We start from the raw sequence: 22,108 nt of genomic DNA, 5'->3' as shown, positions 1-22,108 counted from the left end.
TCTTCCTGGCTGCCATCTGCATCCCAGGGGCAGGTCCCTGGTGGCCTCCAGAAAAATTGCTGAGTTTGTGTCCCAGGCTGCCCGCCCTGGCCCGAGGTGTCCTGGTAACTTCCCGCCTGGGGAGCACACGTCCCACCAGCCAGAGACACAATTCCAGAAGCGGGGTTTCCAAGTAAAAGGAACATCATACCTTAATGACGTTTTAATCTTTGCCAACGTAGGGGGTGGCGGGTTATTTAATTTCTGCTGATATTTCATGGACAACTAGCAATTTGAATGGTTTCCTATGTTCATCACTCATTTTTGCTCTTTGCTCATTTTTATCTGAATGTTTGTTTTCTTTCCATCAATTGATAAGGGTCTTCATAAATTAAGCATATTAACCTTCGTTTGGTAATCTTTCTCCCCCCCCAAGTTTGTAGATGCTCGTCATGTATTTATGTGTGTAGGGTTTTTACAGAGCGAGGTTTTCGACCAGTATAGTCAGCCATATCAGGGTTGCCTTTCCGACTCTGATAGGGGTTTGAGGGCACAGGACGGGGGCGGGGGGGGGGGGGCAGCACGGTCTGCTGTTTCTCAGCTCAGAGTCTAAGAGGACACGTCACGGTCTGCACCCACACTGGGGGTGCCTTGTTTCCCACCCAAGGGCAAACATAGACACCCAAGTTCCCATCGCCCCCCAATACGAGGGCACATAGGGAAGGGCTCTTAGTTAAGACCCCGAGTCACTGCTGCCGGGCCCCTCCTCCACCCCCACCTCATTGTGTGATGGAGGCAGGTGAGGCCAGGTGAAGGGGGCTGAGGGGGTGGGTGAGGGCCCTGGTTGATCTGCCCCTTCTGCAGCCCATCCAGGGTGACGGGGCCCCCTTGGGCCTGGAGTGGGGAAGGGCCCCCTTGCTCATGTCCTTCCTCAAGGTGTCACACAGAATCACACAGGCTGCGGAAGTCCCAGAAGGTGTTTGGGGAGGGTGTCAGCCCCTCCTGGGCTGTCAGCTGGTTGAGAATAGATGCTGGAGTCGGGGACGGGGGAGAAGAAGTGCTTTATTTCGGGGGCTGGGCGCCCCCTCCCTCTTGCCCCTCTCCCAGGCCCAGGGCCCAGGTCCATCCTGCAGAGGAGCTCCCCCTCCCTCCCGCCGTTCGAGGGCAAGGGCAGCAAGCAGCAGGTCAGAGAGGCTTCCTCCCTGGTGGCCCCGAGGTGCCAGAACCAGCAGAGCAGGGCAGCCCGCAAGGCAGGAAGTAAGCAAGGAAGGCCTCCTGGAGGAGGTGCCGGGAGCCCGACGGCCGCAGGGATCTGCCTGAGCGACCTCGCCGGGTCAGGCGGCCCTCCGCGAGCTGCACCTAGGCAGCCTGGGGGGTCCGCGGGGCTCACTGGTACACGTTGGGGATGGACACCATGTTCCGGTTGCCATAGGACATGTCCTCGTACACCACGCACGCAGAGTTCTTATCCTTCAGGCAGCAGAGTTTCTTGATCTGAAAGACAAGCCCCTCCTCTCTGTCCGGGGTCCTGCTCGTTCTGGGGCGTCCCCTGTCTCCAGTGCGCACCCCCTTCGGGGGCTGTTTGATTGACCCTGGAGGTGCTGCTGGGCTTCCAGGCATGAGGCCAGCTCCCAAGGCGCCCCCGCCAGCCCCCCAGGTCCCTGGAGCTGCCCCCGGCCGGGGGGTGGGGGGGCAGTGGACCTTGCTTCAGAGGCCTGGGGAGGGGGTGTGCTGTCCCCAGGTGTGGACGGGGCAAAGGCGCGCCGGCCGTGAAGAGCTGAGTGACCAGGGCAGAGCTGACCCCTTCCTGGCACCTGGCACCCCTGAGGTGCACTTTCACACCCGCCCACGCTGATCTCAACCCGCAGGCTCACACACACACTGCACGCACACCAGTGCTCACCCGTGTGCACACACACTCACGCGCCTCTCCCCCCGCCCTCCTCTTGCAGCTGTGTTTTCCTCCTGGGCCCACGCCCATCCCTGCTCGTGGTCCCGTTCTTGGCCCACCCCCCCCCCCACCCCCCACCTTGGACCCTGCCGTCTAGGCCCTCGGGCCTCCCAGGGACCCTGGTGGACGGGCTGCAGGGTCCTGGGGTTTCCCTGGGGCTTCTCAGAGGAGCCAGCTGACAGCGACACAGGTGAAAGCCGGGGGTTCATACTGACCTGTGTCCTCCTCAGCACACACGTCGCCCCCAGCGCCAGCCCGATGAAGAAGCAGCCCATGGCCAGGGCCACAGGGAAGGAAAAGCGTATCAGCTGGGCCTCCCGGCTCGTGTCCGCTGCCTCGGGCGGCTTGTCTGAGGAAGGAGCGGAGAGCGGCACTGGGCGGGCGGCGGGTTTCGAGATCGAGAGAGACTTCGGGGCTCACTGAGGGGCTCTGGGGTGGGGGGATGGGCAACCCGGGGCCTTCCTGGAGGCAGCGGGCTCACGCCGGAAGGAATAACTCACGCCAGCGGGGAAAGGCCCCCAGACGAAGGCAGGGGGGGCCAGGTCTAACCGGCAGGCAGGGGAAGTGGGTCCTGGGGTAGGCACGTCCCCTACCTGTCACCACGACCAAGGTGCCGGGGCCCCAGACCTCGTCCTTCATGACCGCCTGGCAGGCATAAGCCCCGGTGTCGGCCGGCTGCAGGCGGTGCACGGTGACCGTCAGGTTGTGCTGCTGCCCCGAGAAGACAACGCGTCCCCGAAACTGCTCATCCACCGTGGGCTGCTTCTCGTCTTCGTAGTAAATCACACTGCTAGGCCTCGGCCACCTCTGCTTCAGGTAGACCCCGAACAGGGACCCGCTGGTGAGGCAGGTGATGTCGACGGAGCCCCCCTCGGGGGCAATCGCGTAGGGGGGGTACTGCCGCACCTCTGCAGGAAGGACCCCCTGCTGTCACCGCTGGCCTGGCCAGAAGGGCAGGGACCCTCCTCACCGCAGGGGATGCTGGAGGGACAGAGGTGCCCCCGGGGCAGCCCATGGCTGTCATGTCACCACAGCCAGGCATCTTGCCCCGGAGCAGCTCCGGGGTAACTGCACCCCCGTGGCTGTCCTCGAGGGCTGAAGGGGCCCCGGGGGGCTGGGCTGCCTGTGACCTCTCCCCACCCAGGGGCCTAGGGGACCTTTGGGCCGTGGGCAGCTCTGACCGCATCTCCTGTCCCTACGCCTTCTCCCTCTCTTGACTGACAGTGGAGACAGCAGAGAGACTGTCCCGTCTCCTCCTCTTTCCTTTCTGGCTGCCTCAGTTTCCCCATCACTTCCAGGCACCTAGACCTGGTGGCATCTTTGCTTGTCTGTGGGACACCCAGAAATGTCCCCATCTGTGCAGCTGGGGCCCAGCAGGACCAGCTTCCTGGTGCAAACACGAGCCGTTTTGATGTAATCCAAACATCAGTTTCTCAGCAAACTAAATTCTGGAGATTCTTTTTTTTTTCTAATGAATCTCCCCACCCTGCCGTGTGTGCCGGATCTTTCCATCCTATTGCAGAACTTTGCACATGTATCTGTTTTAAAAAGCAAACTAATAGACAAAATCCTCCCATAACAAAGGCAGCCTTGCTAATTATGAAAAAGAGAATCCCCAAGACATTTAGGTAAAGAAAAAGACCAAAGCCTCGGTGATTCTGCACCGAGACGGCACCAACAGTGGGGTGGGGGGCTCGGTGCGGAGGTCATGCTCAGCGTCCCCAGACCACCCCCTTCCCAGGAAGGAGCATCCCCAGGTGGGGGGTACTGAGCCCTCGGGGGGGGGGGGGAGCGCAGTGGGAGATAGAGGGAGGGCTTACCTTGGGTGGCCAGGGCCCTGAGCAGGGTGCAGGCCAGCGTAAGGAGCTCAAAGAGCAGTGGGAGCTCTGGGGCCATGCTTGCCGCCGCCGTGCCCACCACAGACCCAGCGACAAGGGAAAGGCAGGGCCCCCTCTCTCGGCTCTCTTCCTGTCTGCAGCACCCAACTGCCTGCCACCACCTCTGAGGCACCGCCTCAAAAGCCCCAATGCCAGACCAGGAGGCTGTGACTGGTGGTCCAGGCATTCTGGGAGGGCTTTCTGGAGGCGGTGCCATGGGCAAGGGGAGGTGCTGAGAGCCAGGCTGGGAGGGGCGGTCCTTACTCCCTTCCCCCTTCTGCACCGTCCTGCTGAGTGCTCACAGACAACTGGTCACCCACTCCTGTCTCCACAGGCTCGGGGTTCAGGGCAGGAGGAGGGGAAGGCCAAGGGGGTGCCCTGGGTGGGTTGGGGTTCAGGCTCCAATTGCCCTGGTCACTTTTTTCTTTTTTTTTTTTAAAGTTTATTTATTTATTTGAGAGAGAGAGAGAGAGAGAGAGAGAGAGAACCTATGTGCAACAGCAGAGGAGGGGAAGACAGAGGGAGAGAGAATCCCATAGAGAAACCCTTGAAAATACAAGCAGCAAGGAGGAGATGAACACAAAGACCCGGACCCAGAATTTCCTTGTAGGTCTGGGCCCAGTCAAGGCGCCACGCAGGGCCCTCCTCCGTGCGGGGCTCTCCGCAGTGAGGGAGGAACCCGAATATCTGCTTCTTTTGAATGTTCTAGGACTTTTTAGTGCCTGAAGACAGGAAGCAGCTTCTTTTAGACTTGTTTTTCCCCACTTAAAAAATGTGTATTTCCCAGGTCATTTCATGGTTTCTCGATTGGTTTGTTTTATTCATTTTAAGGATTGGCGTTATGGGTGTTTTCCAAAGCACTGAACGTGTACTTTAGAAAAAGCCTGTGTGTCCCTCTTAAGAACACACTGAATGGAGTCATACAGTTGTGATGAGAAAGACATCTGACATAAAGGGGTTTGGGGTGGGGAAGGGTCAGCGGGGGGCTGTGGGGGAGGGGCCCTGTGGCTGCCGGGGGAGAGAAGGGGGGAGCCATGTGCCACGGCCAGCCGCCACCTGTCGCCCGCCCCCACTGGCGAGCCCCCTAGTGGTGGAGGCGGGGCTGGTTCCCCACCTCAGGCCTCTATGCCCTCAGCTTGACCCCAGGACTGCCGGCAGGACGGTCCCCCAAAGCTGTTCTTGCTCCTGGTCAAAGACAGGGGTGTGCCCAAGATCAACCTAAGACCCAAAGCGGGGTGTCTCCGAGGCTACAGCAGCCCCTTGTGCACCCGAGGCCGGAAGTACACCCCCAACCCCACCCCACCGGCCCCGATGGGGCAGAGGAGGGAGAGGTCCTCTGAGGTCGAATGTTTTGGAACTTGAGATTTTTCCCATCTTTGACCACAGAGTCGGGGAGCCAAGAGAGCTGCGGGGGCCCAGGTGGAGAAGAGCCTGCGGCTGGGGTGGGGAGCCAGAGAATCGACCTGGGGCCACCCTCTGCCCGGGCAGGGAGCTGGCCCCTGGGCCGTAGGGCCGGGCAGGTGTCCTGGGCCAGCAGACAGGGACGGGGGCCTGCGCCTGTCTGCCACCTCTGCGAGGTTCACGGGCTTCTGTCAACCAGATGGGTGTGGGATACGCGGGGCTCCGTTGCTGGGGGGTGAGTTTCGGTGCCGGTGGCCTCAGACCCCTGGGGGCTTCAAGTACAGGGGACTGTGCCGTCGGCGCCAGGCTAACACGATGGCCACCAGGATGACGAGGGCGACACTGACACCGGTGACCACGAGCACCACCTGGAACTGGCGTTCGGCCCCCCCCCGGGCAAGGCATCTGCGGGCCTGTGGGAGCAGTCGGGGTCGTCACTTATTCTCCCGCCAGGAGTGCACCCTCAAGGGGGACACCACCCCTGTAGGCAGGAGGTGGCATGGGTGCCAGGCTCAGAGGGCGGGGACAGCCCGGGGGACCCGAGGGGGCTCCCCGGGCGCAGGTAAGAACACTTACCGCAGGAAGAGGTGAGGGGTAGGACTCCTGTCTGGTTCAGGTCCCGGGCCTCTGCGCCTGATGCTGCCCCCCCAGCCCCAAGTATCAGATGAGTCCAGGAGTGGCCGGCCGGGCTGGGGGCACCGTTCCCAGCCCCCTCACCGCCCCTGTCCCCAGAGCTCAGGTGGCTGTGATTGGATCCGAGCCGGCTAGGGGTGCGGTGCCCTGCGAACTTTGAGCAACGTGAGGAAAAGGAGTGGAACAGGGTTGGGGGGGCAGGGGCGGTGTTGGGAAGGGGGTGGTGGGAGAGGAGGGTCTGGTCTGGCTGGAGAAGCGGAGGGATCGGGGGCCCCACCTGCTCCCTGGACAGGGCAGCCCCCCACACCGAGCCCCCTTCAGGATCAGGTGCCCAGTGCCTTTGGGGGCAGGGGCTTGTGTTGTTTCACTTTGTTTTGTTGGAACCTTGGCCTGCCCTTCCTGGGCCGCCCCCTCCCCCCCCCCCCCCCCCCCCCCCCCCCCGGGAGAGAGCCACTCCTCCCCTGAACTGCCCTCCCAAACAGGAGCACAGCCCTCCTGAAGGGGAGCACAGCCCTCCCAAACAGGAGCACGGCTCACCTAAAACGTTCAGCGTGGTGACTTTAATATTCCTCTGCAGACCTTTGAGATGCCACTTGTAACACCCAGCCTGGGCATCGCTCGCCTTCGGAATCACCAGCTGTGCCACACCTCCGCATACCTGCAGCTGCCACTCACCCCGGCAGAAGCAGCCTGGGGGCGTCACCCTGAAGAGGGGCTGGGAATCCTCCCCGAGGGCAATCAGGTAGACGGTGACGCCCAAGAAGGGGTTGGAGATGTTGCAGGACATCACGACCCGCTCACCCCTCGACGCGGAAACCACGCCTTCGGTGCAGGAGGGGTTGTCCCAGTCTGTGAGCAGGGGACAGGTCACACGTGGGTCACGGCTGGGCCTCAGGACGTTCCTGACCACCCTCCCTGGGGCCGGTAGGGGGGCAGTCAGTGACAGGACAGGGCCCCTGGGGACACGGGAGCCCTGCTCGGGGCGGAGGACACATCGAAGAGGAGAGAATCAATACGCGGGTCTCAAGTGGGAAAACAAGACAGAGACGAAAACGAGGGGAGGGCCATGTGGGTGCTGAGTCACCTGGCCTGAGGCCTGGCGGGCAGATTCGGGGGGAGGGGGAGGCAGGTGTCACTGCTCTGCCGACTCACCTGAGTGTTGGGAAGTGGTGGCCCTGTGCAAGTCTGCCGCCGTGTCCCCTGGGGCCCGCCTCGGAGTCCCCAGCTCCTGGGCCAGGAGTGCGCAGTCGGCACACTCCTCTCCACAAGGAAGGTCCCCAGCTCCTGCGGGACACCCGCCCAGCCATGTTGGACCCCCAGCTGCCCCACCCCTGCCGGCGGTGCAACCAGCCCACAATCTGGGGAAGGCTGAGTCCCGGAATGAACTCACTCGTCGCCGGCCTCACCCTGCAATCTGGGTGAACTCTGACCCCGGGGGGCCCTAAGTGCCAGCACAGGGCGATGAGCCAGGCCCCCCTTCCCGCCACGCCAGTTCCCTCTAGGGACCGGACACAGATGGACAGACAGCAGACGGTGACGCGCCGTTAACCGAGTACAACACGGCGTGGCGGGTGCCCCGTGTGGGCGTGTGCCCGGGGCCTCGGGTGCCCACAAGAGAGAGGGTGTGTGAGGTGGGAGTCCGTGCGAGGCAGGCACGTTTGGGGCCAGTGGGGTCCTCACAGGCCACAGTCACAGAGGTGTACCTCGTGAGGGCAGCTAGGCCAAGGGAGAGGACGAGGGAGCCAGCAGGAAACCCCCCGTGTCCCAGCGGGGGCTAGTGGGGCCTCCGCAAGCGTGTCCGTGGCGGGAACCCGACTGGAAAACCCCTGCTGTCCCTTCAGTCGTCAGAGTGCTTGCCCCAGAAGGGTTTGAAAATGATTTCTCTCCATCTTTACAAAACCACCAAAGGGCTGCATAGACACACGCCTGTGATAAACATTCGAACAACTGGAAAGGGCCCCCCCCCCCCCACCGACAGAGAGGCTGCTGGGTTGGGGGGGAGCCCAGGCCGGGAGCCCAGGTTGCAGGAATAATCACCATGCCCACGTGGGGGGCTGACTCGAGGACCGTCAGGGGAACAGGGGGCGGCCGGGGACTCTGTTTCACGGGTGTGGGATGTGCCTGGGGCCCGGCATCTTTGACGAGCCCCTTCCGGTGATTTCGCCGCACAGCCCTGACCTGGGGCCGTGGGGTGGGACTCGCTGGGAGGTCCCGCAGGACCCACGGCTCCGAGTCTGCAGGGCCGCCCGTGTCCCGAGAGTCTGCATTTCTAACGAGCTCCCAGGTGGTTAACGGAGCTGCTGGCCCAAGGGGGGATCGGGGACCAGAGCTGGGACAGAAAATCCTCACCCCGCTGTCCCTCCTCCGGCCATAGCACTTGTCGCTGACTGAGCAGGGCGCTCTTTCCCTGGAAACTGGACGGGCTCTCGGACATCTGCCCAGTGCTCTGACGGTCGTCACTGGGCGCTGGGGCGGGCAACCACTGTGTGCTGTCCGTGGAGGTGGGGGAGGGCTTGGCTCGTCCCATTACGGCCCAGGGGCGCTCGCCTCGGGGGTAGGTCACCACCTGGGCCTGACGGAGATCTGCTGCCCCTGCCCCTGCCAGGCCCCCCAGAAGACGGGATCCTGAGACTTACTTCCATCCTGAGCACTCAGGGCGGTGGCCGGGAGGATGGGCCAGAGCATCCTGGTAACCAGGAGGAGGAAGGTCAAGGACAGCATGGCAGGCAGCACAGGGAGGCAGGGAACCTCATTGGTTCTTGGGACACTCCCTAGAGGAAGGAAAGACACGGGGTCACAGGTCTCTCGGGCTGCAGCCTGGCCAGGGACAGACAGGGGTCCCGAGCTCCTTCGGGACCCACTGTGCCCCGATGCCAGAGCCCCTGCCTGAATCTTCTCCACGCAGCCTGCCTTTCTCTGTACCCTTATCACACACGCAGTGCTGGCCACGGTCACACACGCGAGCAACACGGACAAGCCAGGAGGGAAGTCACCGGGAGACAGCCCTGCTGTCACCGTCATAATTATAACAAAATGTGCAAACCTGCCCAATCGTGTCCCTGCGGAAACGGGTGATGTCTCGGAAAGTCTGCTACCGCGCTGGGATCGGACGCCGTCCCGAGACCGCTTCCGACGCCCCTGCCCCCCTCCCACCCTTGTGCTTTCCGTGGCTGGGTGCGGCCCGCTTCCTTTTGGGAGCCCCTCAGGGGGAGTGCTCTTGTCAACAAGGGCCCAAGGAGCCCTCCTGTGGGACCGGCACATCCCCATTGGTACGCGGGGCTCACATGTCCCATCATGCCGGTGCCCACGGTGGACACTCCTGGCCTCCATCAAATGTGACCTTTTTCCTGATCAGTTTAAACTGTTTAAAAGTACTTATTTAAAGGTTTTATTTTTGAGTAATCTCTACACCCGACGTGGGGCTCGAACTCACAACCCCAAGATCAAGTGTCGCACGGTCCACTGGCCGAGCCAGCCGTGTGCCCCCAGTTAAAAGTATGTTAAGGGGCACGTGGGTGGCTCAGTCGGTTGAGCGTCCGACTTTGGCTCAGGTCGTGACCTCACGGCTCCCCGCGTGGGGCTCACTGCTGTCAGTGCAGAGCCCGCTTCAGACCCCCGGTCTCTCTCTCTGCCCCTCTGCCGCTTATGTTCTCTCTCTCAAAAATGAAAAAACGTTAAAAAAAAAAAAAAGTATTTTAACATCGCTTGCCAGAGTATTTGTTGACCTTTTGATCAAAAAAATAGACTTTCTGATTTGTCTTTGAGCGGTTTTAGGGTTACAGAGAAATGGCAGAACACGCAGAGTTCATGTGTTAGTGTCACGTGTACTTTTTACAACCAGTGAGCCAAATACTGTCTCGCACTTTGCGAACTTCAGGGCTCACTCATGTGCTGAGTATAAGGTGGGTCACCCATCGTCATGACCTGTACAGAGCTGTCTCTTGGGGGGGGGGGACCCTGTCACTGGTGTGCCCATGGGCCCAGGGCTGGCCCGAGCTGGCTTGTCCTCCACAGAGGCAGACAAGGAGAAACAGACAGAGGGCCAGGTTGATGGACGGATGCTCCTTCTCTCTCCATCCACACAGGGTTCTGGGGTCCCGGCCGTGGAGGCTGCTTTCAGGAAACAGGCTTGAGGGACAGGATACAGAAAAGACCACAGCAACCACACCGTTGAATTCAGACCTGCCCGCCAGGCGACCCGCCCCGAAATATCCCCAGGCCCCAACTGACCAATGGACTAGGCACAGTTACCAAAAGAGAGAGAATTCCATATGTCACCATACCTCCTCACCTTCCGCCTTTATTTATTTATTTATTTATTGAGAGAGGAAGGGAGGGAGAGAGAGAGAGAGAAAGAGAGAGACAGAGAGAGGAGAGAGGGAGAGAGAGAGAGGGAGAGAGAGAGAGGGAGAGAGAGAGAGGGAGAGGAGAGAGAGAGAGAGAGAGAGAGAGAGAGAATTCCAAGCAGGCTCCTCGCTGAGTGCAGGGCACAGAGCCGGACTCAGGGCTCAATCTCACAACCACAAGATCATGACCGGACTGGAAATCAAGAGTTGGACGCTTAACCGACTAAGCCACCAGGTGCCCCTCACCTTCCCCCTTTACAAGCAGTCCCTTCCCACTGCCTGGCGGCAGACGGCCTCTCCTCTGCGGTCCTGCCCTGACCGCTGCTCCCCTGCGGTGTGTGCAGGAAACTTCCATCTCCTTTGTTCTGCCTCGGGTGAATTCTTCCCCCCCCTTCCCGAACAGCCACCCGCTTCCAGCTGATGTTGCCCCACATTTGGGGGCCCATACGGGGAGACTTTGTGCCCCCCACATTTGGGGGAACCTTGCATGAGGAGACTTTGCCGGTCCAGGACTCTCCCTGGATTTTCTCTCGGGACTTTCCCTGGTGGATGGACTCTAGGTCCTTGGGGAACTGACCACCTGTGGCCGAGGCTACCCCTTGATGAGGATCCGAACCCCCAGAGGAACCAACCGGACCCTCCCCCACCTTGCCTGAAAGGGAGAAGTGTTTCCTTTTGCCCTTTGGAGGGACCTCTGCCTTCCTCTCCTCGTTCTTTTAGGCCTTTGGCAGCCTGATCCTAAGACGGCCCAGACAACCGAAGGCCTCGGGGCAGGGGGGGAGGGGGCCCCAAGTGGTCTGAAGGTCTGAGGGCGAACAAGCCGACCTGCCCGGGCCCACGAGGGCAAAGGGCCGCTTCCTCTGCTTTCTCACTCTGTCCACGGGTCTGTTCCCAAAGTCCAGCACAATTGGCAGCTTGCCCAGGGAGAACCCACGCGCGTCACGGACTCCGTGGGAACTCTTTGCTGACGCTCTCAGCCGCCACCTGGACCTGTGCGCACGCCTGTTCCCAGGTCTCTGAGTGGTGCGTCCTCCCCTCGTTTTCCCAACCGGTTCCGGCCGAACGGTGCCCGGGCCTCCCCGTTGCCGGGAGACGCCCCGACAGGCAGTGGTGTACCCTCTGCTGTGCCCCCTTCTGAGGTGGGGTGCCTCCAGCAGACTCGCTCACCTCGTATAGGTCCCGTGCTTTCCCAGGTCAGCAGATGCCTTGACCGAAATCACAAGTTGGGGCTCCATTCCCTTTGGCGGGACCCCCCTTTGGAACAGGCAGCCAGTCTTTCCCGCCGCGGGACCCCCTCTCTTTCTTCGGACTCACCCTCGGGCCGTGTTCTTAAAAACGGGAACACATTTGACCCCAACGTCTGGGGAAAAAACATCTCCTCGTTTTGCTTCCTGGCCTGAGTACAAACTCCCAGATGAAGAGGTGTGGCCCCTCCACGGAGCTCTTTCTTATAATGCTATTTTCCAGCTTGTCCTCCTTTGCCAGAACTCCTCCAAATGGGTAGAAGTCCCATACATGCCTTCACGGCACTGTCCCCAAACTCCGACCTCCACAAAAACTGTGGAATGGGTCTTGCTCGCCTTCTTGGCCCCAAATCAGCTCCTCCTCCCACCCTCCCTGTCAAGGGGTGAAGACCACCCCCTTCAGACTTCCCCACCGGTGCCCCAGGCAAAAACTGACAAGGGGGAGCAAACAGATTGACTTTTAAGTGGACCCAGGTGGAACTCAGTTCAGTATTGAAACTAATGTTGTTGGTTTAATTAAGATAGAGCATGTCTTTAGAGCTATCAGCATTAAATATGAAACTTTTATTCTACCAAGGTTTACTTGGGTCAAGTACGTCTATGCTATCTCCATCACAATTTGTCAGCAAAAAGATGACTGAAAATGATGGTTAATTTTATCTGTGTCAAAGTTTTCATGGGTAATTGTGTTTTTTTGTTTGTTTTTGTTTTTTTGTTTTTAATTTTTTTTAATGCTTATTTATTTTTGAGAGAGAGAGAGAGAGCATGAGCATGAGCAGGGGAGGGGCAAAGAGAGAGGGAGACACAGAATCTGAAGCAGGCTCCAGGCTCTGAGCTGTCAGCACAGAGCCCGACATGGGGCTCGAACCCACGAACTGCGAGATCATGACCTGAGCCAAAGTCAGACACTCAACAGACTGAGTGACCCAGGTGCCCCCATGGGTAACTGTTAAGATAACTTTCAAAGTCTTTGGCAATCTGAACATTTTCAAGTTTTGTTTGGATGCTAAATTGGATTGAATTCATTGGACATCTAGGTCTTTTCCAAATAGGATAAAGTGCAAAAGCATTGATTACTGAACATAAGATTTATCTGCTTTTGACTTCTTATTGCAAAGAAACTAAGGATATTTGGGTCTGTTGGAAAACATGCTTTGTGCTTAAATGTATCCATAAATTTGTCATCTGAAGAATTCTGGTATAACAGTTCACAACTGGTTGCTATTTAGTTTTCACTGGAGACTAAGGTTTCTAAGAGTGCAGAATTCTGCTAAATGTAATTAAGACTCACGGAAACAAGGGAAACAACTCTGTATGTAGGAAAGTAGGAGCCATGTAAGAAAGATCTAAGGAATGGAAATACATTTTTGTTGAAGGAAAAAGGTAGTTTTGTCCTAAATGAGACTGGTTGTTTGGAGGGAAACGTCTTGGGACAAAATCTGAATATGGAAGAAAGTTGTAGAAGGTTCATGAAGGGAAATCCTTGGAAAGGAATTTTTATGTGTGGTCAGGATGGACTAAGGTTGAAATGAATGGATTTTAAAACTCTGTTGCTATTCTGCTTTCTGGTGAAAAGACCAAGTTTCCTTGGATTGTTGGTCTGTTCTTGATAACAAAATGCAAACAACATTGTTTTCTCTTTATCTGCCCGGAAAACCAAAGTTTCTAGTTTTGTCTTTATCAGGTCTTTGCTGGTCTGTAATCCTATTTAGCCTTGTTTGGCATTTTACGTTCTGGTAGAAGGTCATCACTTGATATTCTGATTATTGAAATGTTACGTGTCACAGAAATAACTGACTTTTCTCATGAGTTACATCATAATGAACCTCATATCAGATGGTTAACAATGTCCATTTCTGAGTGTTGTCTTTTACAGCTGTTGTTCTGATGCTCTTACAAAACACATTTCATCTTCTAGGAGATTCATAAAAAGGGCTTTTGACAAACACAGGTAGTCAATATCTTTCACGAAACTTGAACGGGGTTAAGAGTTTCCAGAACTAAAAAGCTGCATTCAAATGGAATAAGAATTAGAAATATGGGACTAAATGAGCTGAAGAAGATGACTATGGTTTTCTGACCCTTACGGGAAACATTGCTGGTTCTCTAATGTTTGTTCTTCTAGATTAAAGAAACTTTCTCCTAAGATACTTATGACTTACAGAAATGTGATAAAGTATTCATTTGTGAACAGACTGAGGCATTTAACTTTTCTGTCTACCTGAACCCTCTGAAACTCAGAAACTCTCAGTGGGCATTCTTTCTTCCTTGGCACTTATAATCTCTGCAGAGGTTTGATAAGATTCTGGTCTCCTTGTAACAGGACACCACTGGGAACACTGGTTATTTTACCAAGGCTTTGACTGGAACGTCATATTTGAGAGTGACATTCATAGACTCACATATGACCAAAGAGCTCTAAGGAACTAAGGTGGACTTTATGAAACATGGAGCCATCAAGCCCCTTGGAAATGTTGGTCAGATACCTGCTGACAGAGTTCCCAGCAGCCTCGCCAGGTGAGCAAAGAAGGTCACTCCTGGAAGGTGCAGGAACCTCAGGACACTTTGGGGACCTCGTGGAGAGGAATCTGCCCAAATCTTCAGGGATTGCAGGCAGGTCTGATGGCAAGTATTTGGCTTGGCTTCTGGCCTGGAGAGGCTACTAAGAGTTCAATCCAGACTCCTTATGAAAGGTTCCAGCAAAGCAGATTTTAAGAGATCTATACGATCAATCCCTATTCTTGCTGAGCTTATGTAAATGATTAGACCAAGTTTGTTAAAACTGGACTTGTTTTTCTGACGAATTCATCTCCCGCAGGACAGAAAGCCACTCAGGCCGTCCGGACCGGGCCCCATCAGGCTCTCCTGACCACTCCGTCAGCGGTAACGTTCCACGGCTTCTCCCCACGGGCCCATCTTCCCAGAATCGAGACGGCCTTGGCCCCAGACGAGGAGGAGCTCCTGCCAGGTCCAGCCCGGAGCTGGGTGGAGATCTCTGCCTCTTCACACCTGAGCCTCGAGGCCCATGAATCTGGCCCACTGCCAATCCTCATTCCCTGGCAATCAGTCATCCTGTGATATTATCTTAGAAAACTCCCTGAATGCTTTCCTCTCGAAACTCTCACGACTTCTCCCTCCCAATTCCAAGGCTTCATTCTCGACCTTTTCTTCAGGGTGACCTCTCTGAATTTTACTTGGTCAGAAATCAGAACTTACCTGGAGCCACTCCCCCCTTGATGTCCTGCTCTCACAAGACAATCCTCACCCCTTCTGGGACCGGGTAACACCAGGATGGTTTTCCTGGAAACAAATCTGTTCGTGGCTTCTTTCCTTCTCAGGACTCCTAATTACCGGTCCCCCTCTCGTCAGTCTCTTTGTTAAACTGGTCTCTTCTAGAATCCAGCAATTCCATATACGAACGAAAGTTCAACAGGCCACACCATCGGAGGGTCCCCTCCCCCACATCCCACGGGCCTGGCCGCCTAACCACCTATCAGCACATCATATAATACCATGATCTGGTCTATAACTGCGCCGACCCCTGGCGCGGAGACAAGCGTAGGTGGGGACATCTCTCTGCCCCTTGCTCAGCAGGAAGGAGCTGCTGAGGATGCGACGGCCACCCGTGTGCAAAGATCTGTCACTGCCGATGTGTCTGGAGGGAATGTGGAGGTCGCTTTCAGGAAAGAGCCTTGAGGGGTGGGATGCAGAAAGGGCCGTGGCGACTGCCTGGCTGAATTCGGACCTGCCTGCCAGGCGACCCCCCCCGAAACATCCACAGGCCCTAACTGACCGACGGGCTACTTACAGCCAGACACAGTTACCGAAAGAGGGAGAATCCCGTGTGTCACCACGCCTCCTCACCCTCCCCTTTTAAAAGCGGCCCCCTCCCACCGCCTGGCGCCTGGCGGCAGACAGCCTCACCTCTGCAGTCCTGCCCTGCCTGCCGCTCCCCTGCGGCGTATTCACTAAACCTCCATCTCCTTTGTTCCGCCTCCGGTGAGTTCTTTCCACCCGCTTCCGCCGACCCACCTTTGGGGACCCCCATCCGACACCCCGTTCAGACACCGCACTGGGGTGGGTCGCGTCGAGTGTGATGTGTCGGCAACAACAAAGCCCCCTGCCCTTAAGTCCCGGCGCTCTGGTCTCCGGTGAGCAGGAGCCCGTGCCAAGCCCAGAGCGGCCTCTGTGAGGACACGGACCCCGAGTCTCCTGGACGGAGGGTTTTGGCTAATGTGCTGTAGGGGCCTGGCGTCTTATGAATGTTCTAGTAGCCATGTTCCTAAGTTTCACGAATTAGAGGCAACCGCTCGACACCCAACGGGCAGTGTCCCGTCCGTGGGCGGGCATCGGTTTAACGTAACAGCGTTCAGGGCCCAGAACTGCCTGTGGTCCTCGCACACCGTTCTCACCACCGGTGCAGGCCGTGCCAGAAGGCTCACACCCGGCTCTGACCTGGACCTTGACCCTGATCTGCACCTTCAGCCCCACGTTCCGCGTCCCCTTCCCCAGCCCCCGGGCATCGCTCCCTGGCTCTTTGATGCACTGTTTTGCCCCTCTGCGCATCCCTCACACGTAGAGAAGCTTTATTTCAGTGCTTTCTGACGGTTCAACAGGCTACAGTTTCTGGTGGCTGGGCCCCAGCCCCGGGACAGTAGGGGTGTGGCTCCCCGGGAGCCGGGTCCTGCAGGCCTCACCAGGAGAGGTCCCTTTCCAGGCGGCCTGGGTGCGGGCTGGTGCTGCCTCTCTGGCTACCTGCGTGTGATTTTTCCAAACTTATTTCCAGTTTAACTTTCGTGGCAAGAAGGGCTTCTCTTCAAGTCATTACACACACACCACGTTCGCAACACAAGAGCAAGCGGCAGAGAGAAGGTGAGGAAGAAAGAACCCCTGAAAGACTCGCCCCGGGAGGAGCCGTGGTGTCTCCGAGCCCATCATCCGCGTGTGCTCTCATGCGTGTACGAGCACACACGCACGACTTCGCGTAGGCGGAATCCTGTTGGAGGAGATCCTTCCTCATAGACGGCTCCTGCCCCGGCCCTCCCTCCCCGACCCCCCCTCTCACTGTGGGGACCGGGTGAATGGCGGCCCCCAAAAGTCACGTCTGCCCACAACCTGTGAACGTGACCTTGTTTGGATATAGGGTCTCTGCAGACCTAATTACGTAGGATGAGAGCGCACTGGAGTCGGGTGAGCTCTGAATCCAGTATGATTCGTGTCCTCAGAAGATGAGGAAAATCTGGACAGAGACAGAGACGCTCAGGGAGAACACAGCAGGACGACGGGGGCAGAGACGAGTGCAGCCGCTGGCCCGGGAACCCCCGGGCCACCAGAAGCTGGAAGAGACCAGGAAGGATCCTCGACTGGAGCCCAGGAGGGAGTGTGGGTTTTGGGTTTCCGATCTCCAGCACTGTGAGAAAATAAACTTGTGTTGTCTTGAACCCCCAGTTTGTAGTCCTTTGTTACTGATGAGGGAAACGAAGGCAAGAGGAAGGGAGCCAGAATTAAATCTCCTTACGGCCACCGATCCCGGAGACACAGAAGCTCGAGGCTGGCCTGTGCCTTAACGTTCATGTTTCATTAAACACTAACAGTAACCTTAACAGTAGCCCCGCAAGGTCCCGAAAGCCTTGCTCCAAATTCTTGGAGGACAGACGCTGTCCCTACCCACCCCCCCACCCCCCCCGCCCCGATTAAAAAGTGTAGAATCAGTCACTCCTCACAACCCAATGCAGCTCTTTCTGTCCACGGGTCCTGTCCCCGTGCTTCAGTAAAACCACCTTTTTGCACCAAAAATGTCTCAAGAATTCTTTCTTAACCGTTCGCTCTCGAACCCCAAACTTCCACGCTTCATAATTTCACCATCACGGTCACCCCAGGCACTCCCACCGTCCCCTGCCCCGAGCCCGCAGCCGCACGCGCCCTGCTTTCTCCCGACCCCGACAATCCTGCACAAACCAGGGTGCGGGGGGGAGCGTGTGGGGTCATGTCCATTACTCTGCATCTGGGTCTCACCCAGCAGGGCCCTTTGGGGAGGCCTCGGCTCACGCTCCCCCAGGCCCCCGCCCTGGATTTCAGGGCTCTGTGAGGCACACCCCCCGCCCCACCCCCGCTGGGGCCCCTGCTGCCGGGACCTCCCCAGCCCGGCTCCCCTCTGGGTTTCCGTGGTGCCACCACCTTAGCAAACTCTGCCCATCTTCCTCGGGGTCTTCTCTTTATGCGTTTGCAAGACTTGTGTTTTAAGGAAACAAACTGTCATCTGTGAGGCAAAGGTGTTCCTGCTCGATTACTTCTCCCTTGGTTATTTCTGGAATAACGGGATGCCACGCGTTTATGTCATTCTGTCCTTTCCTTGAAAGCTTCAAGGTTTCATTTAAAAAGTGTTGTCTGGGGGTGCCTGGGTGGCTCAGTCAGTTAAGCGTCTGATTTCGGCTCAGGTCATGATCTCACGGTTCGTGGGTTCGAGCCCCGCATCGGGCTCTGTGCTGGCAGCTCGGAGCCTGGAGCCTGCTTCGGATTCTGTGTCTCCCTCTCTCTCTGCCTCTTCCCTATTCAAGCTCTCGCTCTCAAAAATAAATAAACGTTAAAAAAAATTTTTTTTAAGTGTTATGTGTTTGAAGTGTCCTCTTACAGAGGCCTCCCAGGTGGGGGGATCCATGGATGGCCAAACTGGACCGACTTTCACGTTTGAATCATGAATCATCTCAAAGCCGTTTTGCAAGTGACACGTGACTGGGTCCAACTCTGCTTTCTTGCAGGACAGTGGGCTGTGCCCGAGGCGTCCATTGAGGGGCACACCCGTCTCCTCCATCCAGCATCTGCCCTCGGGCCACGACACTACCAACCCACAAGTTTCCGGGTGCTTTGTCAGCTGATGTCACGCTGGAAGGCGGTTTCTGTCCTGCTCTCTCTGTATTTTTCCTTACGGGTCTGTCCCCCACAAGTCCATTAGCATAACGTGATCAGCTGTCTTCTTGGAACTGGAATTTGTTGTGGGTGCATAAGGGTGGCCGTCCCAAACCTGCCCGAATCTGCTCTGCGTAACGTGACAGACGTGGAGATTTCACCGCTGGAAACTATCCAGGGGCGGCCCTTTTTTGGTTTTGCTGTCCGTCAGCAATCGTGGTGATCAGGCTTGAACAGCTCATTACCGTCACATGTTGCTTGTGTGAATGGAAGGTTTTAGAAAGAGGCGTCGAAACTTCGCATGCTGGGGCTTTTTCCAGGCACCTCAGATAAGATCTGCGAAAGTTTTCCCCGAGTATTTTTTTTTTTTTAACGTTTATTTACTTTTGGGAGAGAGAAAGAGACAGAGTGTGAGCGGGGGAGGGGCAGAGAGGGAGACACAGAATGGGAAGCGGGAAGCAGGCTCCAGGCTCTGAGCTGTCAGCACAGAGCCCACTCGGGGCTCCATGATCCGTGAGATCAGGACCTGAGCTGACAACTTTACCGCCTGAGCCCCCCAGGCGGCCCTCTAGTAATTTTACAAAATAACTTTTCTTGAATTGCAGAACACAAATTTTCCTTCTTTTTCCTTCCCCTCCACCCGACATGGATTTTCTTAAATTAGGAGACACAAAATGGTGCCCAATGGCCCACAGGTGTGCTTGCTGGTCCCGGTGGTCTGTCCGGGTCCCCTAGCCAGAGCCCTCTGTGTCTCCCGAGGGAGACCTCTGCCTGGGCCCTGTCTGATCCCTGACACCAGGCTGCGCCACAGGGAGCCAGCAGGAGAGTCACCCCTGTTGTGTGTCCTGTGGCCCAAGCTTGCAGGAAGCCTCAGGCCCCCAGGGTTTCCATCTTTAACTACAATCCGTGGGGACTGAGCTTCCCTCCCAGTGGCCTCCAGACGATCCCCTGGCCTCAGGGGACACCATGTTTGCCTCTCGGCCATCGGTGGACCCACACGGCTCTCTGCTGCCACTGGCTGACCTCAGCATGGACTTTAGTGCCCACCCTTCCCTGGTGCTCCTTGTGGGTCGGGGTCCCTGTCTTGGGGGTGGGAGGCGGCAGGCCGTGCTCTCCTCTGGCTGCAGGTGAGAGGACACACTCCAGGGGAGGACAGCTCCTTGATCCCGGCTCCGACCCCGCAGGGATAAGTGAAGGCGCACCCGAGCTAGCAGGCAGGTGTCCTGAACGCAGTGTGGACGATTCACACGGAACCAGTCCCAGAACACGGAAGCCAGCGCCACGTTTTGGTGGCTGAGCAAGCAGCAGGGTCTCCCGTTGGTGGCCTGGTGGTCACCCGATGTCCGGAGCACAGACATGGCGCTGAGCCCTCTGTCCAGACGTGCATTTGCGTCCACCACGCTCCTCAAGCGTGACTGCAGCACTTAGCAGGGAAGGCGGGAGGTGCCCAAGGGTCTGCAGTAGCCGGGAGGAGACCCTTCCCCTCGAAACCTTCCTCACCACACGTCTTCCTGACTCTTGTCGGGGTTTATCCTTCCCAATACGTTTACAGTCACGTTTCAAGTTGTAAGAAAACTCCCTGGGATGCTGACTGAGAATAAGTAAATAACTTCTTTCACAATCCTGCACCTTCCAGGGCCTCCCTCTACGCAGAACCAGGGCCACCCAGCCCGGCTAAGCCGCCGCCTCCGCGGGGTCTGCTGTGATGTCACCCCGGCACCCCGTGACACCCCCACACCCACGCACATGCACACGCAGGCCCACACGGGCACACACACCCCCTCTGCGGTTCCCTCAGGTCCTCAGACGTGCTCGGCACACAGGAGGTGCTCAGTCCCCGTGGGCCTGAGCGGCCTGCCCCCGGCCTCCCTTCTGGTCCTCGCTTGGACCAGGTGGCGTGGAGAGGGGGTCACCTCAACAAAGGCGTGTTCGTGTAAAACGTGCTGCCTGCCACACTGGACTTTGGAAGGGAGTGGGCATGTTGACAAGCAAAAGGAAAGTGAAAGGCAGGCGGCCATCCCGGTCACATGAGCCAGCTGGGGTGGGGGGTGGTGACCTTCTGCCCCCAGGGCACAGCCTCCTGGGGACATGGGGTGCAGTCCCCGCCTGGCCACCCTGGGAAGCACCGAGGGAAGCCCCCCAGCCAGGGCCGACCCCGCCAGCCTCTGCCGTTTTTAATGCACCTCGTACTCTCAAATCCTAACAATCACTTTACATTGACTAATTTTAAAATCTTATCTATTTTAGCCTCACCTTGAGAAACACACATCATCATTAGGTGTGCTATTTACACATGTGTTTTCTAATCACAATTAACAGGTTACAAGACAAGCCAGGAAGCATCACGGATTCCCTACCAGCACCTGGCGTCCTCTGTTGTGTCCTCCGGGGAGGCTGGAGCTTGTGCCCCCAGAGGGCAAGGCTCCCAGGTGGGCACTGGCTGGGGCTCCAGGCTTCTCTTCCTGGGGCCCAGCCCCCGCTCCTGTGACCTGTGACCCCTCCCCCAGGCTCCGAGGGCCCTCCCTCACCCGCAGTCACCTCTTAGCCACTCTTCACACTCTCCTTTTGCTGGGAGAGGTCCTGACTCCCCATGAAATCCCCTGGTTCCAGGCAGGGGAGAAGGGGACACTTGAGCCGCACCCCTTTTCACCTCCAAACTGTGCCCACCTTGACTGGTGTCATGTCCTCTGTCACAACCCCTGTGGTGCTGGGTGGCAGTGTCTGAGCCAGCCCAGATGTCGCTGTGACAGTCTGTGGGTCAACACATGAGACAGACCAGGCCCCTCCTGGTGAAGAAGAAGGCACAGTGCCTGCTTCGCTCCCAAGGCCTTTGTCCCTGAGCTGGTGCTGGACTTGAGCTGGGGCAGTCTCATCTGCTACTGAGGCAGGCAGGGGATCATCTAGGCGGTGACTGTCCTGAGCAGTCCCCTCAATGACCCCCCGATCCCCACCCCCAGTGACACTCAGAGCCAGGTTTCTACCTGGGAGTACGTTGGAGCCACCAGAGGGTCAAAAATAATCATCAGTACCCAGGCCTGCCCTACGGGTCCTGGGTTATTGGTCTAAGAGGGCTTGGGCCTGGGAGCAGAGCCGAGGGGCTGGGGGAGACCAGTTGGGCATGGCTGGGCTGTGGGTGGTCTGCGTGCTCTGGGCTGAGAACAGCTGCTTAGGGCACCTCCAATCCCTGGCGGGAAAGAGCGTGGACCGGAAGAGGTGGCGGCTTCCCGCTAGGCCGGGGCTACGTGTCAGCGAGTGTCGTTCAGAACGAGAGGGCCTGTCCTCCCCGCTCCCACCCCCATCCAGGCCAGGTGCCTGGAGGGTCAGGGTCCTTCAGTGGTGCAGAGCGATCCCTCGAGTGGCTGCAGAGCTCTGCTGGGCCCTGACACCAGGGGACAGAGCCGGGGGATCAGGAGCCCTCCAGCTTTGGGGCAGACCTCCAGGACCATGGACAAGTCTTAATATACTCGAACTAAATCTGAAAAACACAGACACAAACTTCCACCTTATAGGAGCACAGGAAAACCTGCCAGAAAAGAGCCGGACTAGGGACGCCTGGCTGGCTCAGTTGGTAGAGCTGCAACTATTATACTCAGGGGCGTGAGTTCAAGCCCCATGTTGGGTGTGGAGCCGATTTAAAAAAAAGAAAAGAGGGGCGCCTGGGTGGCTCAGTCGGTTACGTGTCCGACTTCGGCTCAGGTCATGATCTCGCGATCTGTGAGTTCGAGCCCCGCGTCGGGCTCTGTGCTGACAGCTCAGAGCCTGGAGCCTGTT

General features: G+C 57.6%; 1 protein-coding gene across 1 annotated transcript in view; it reads right to left on the bottom strand.

Annotated features, from left to right (window-relative positions):
- Positions 1-1,025: 1,025 nt before the first annotated feature.
- Positions 1,026-22,108, bottom strand: part of LOC109276745 (uncharacterized) — a 41,637-nt gene continuing 20,554 nt past the window's right edge. Inside the window, exons 10-16 of the mRNA XM_053893061.1 lie at positions 8,478-8,612; positions 6,994-7,125; positions 6,379-6,690; positions 5,785-5,847; positions 2,524-2,838; positions 2,146-2,279; positions 1,026-1,473 (exon numbers count right to left, since the gene is read on the bottom strand). Coding sequence (XP_053749036.1) covers positions 1,366-1,473; positions 2,146-2,279; positions 2,524-2,838; positions 5,785-5,847; positions 6,379-6,690; positions 6,994-7,125; positions 8,478-8,612 — 1,199 coding nt within the window. The 3' untranslated portion in view covers positions 1,026-1,365. The remainder of the gene's footprint in view (positions 1,474-2,145; positions 2,280-2,523; positions 2,839-5,784; positions 5,848-6,378; positions 6,691-6,993; positions 7,126-8,477; positions 8,613-22,108) is intronic.

This window comes from Panthera pardus, unplaced genomic scaffold (assembly GCF_024362965.1).
Source record: "Panthera pardus isolate Hobbes unplaced genomic scaffold, ASM2436296v1 HiC_scaffold_3, whole genome shotgun sequence".
NCBI lineage: Eukaryota > Metazoa > Chordata > Mammalia > Carnivora > Felidae > Panthera > Panthera pardus.
This window is presented reverse-complemented; position numbering and strand designations above follow the sequence as displayed.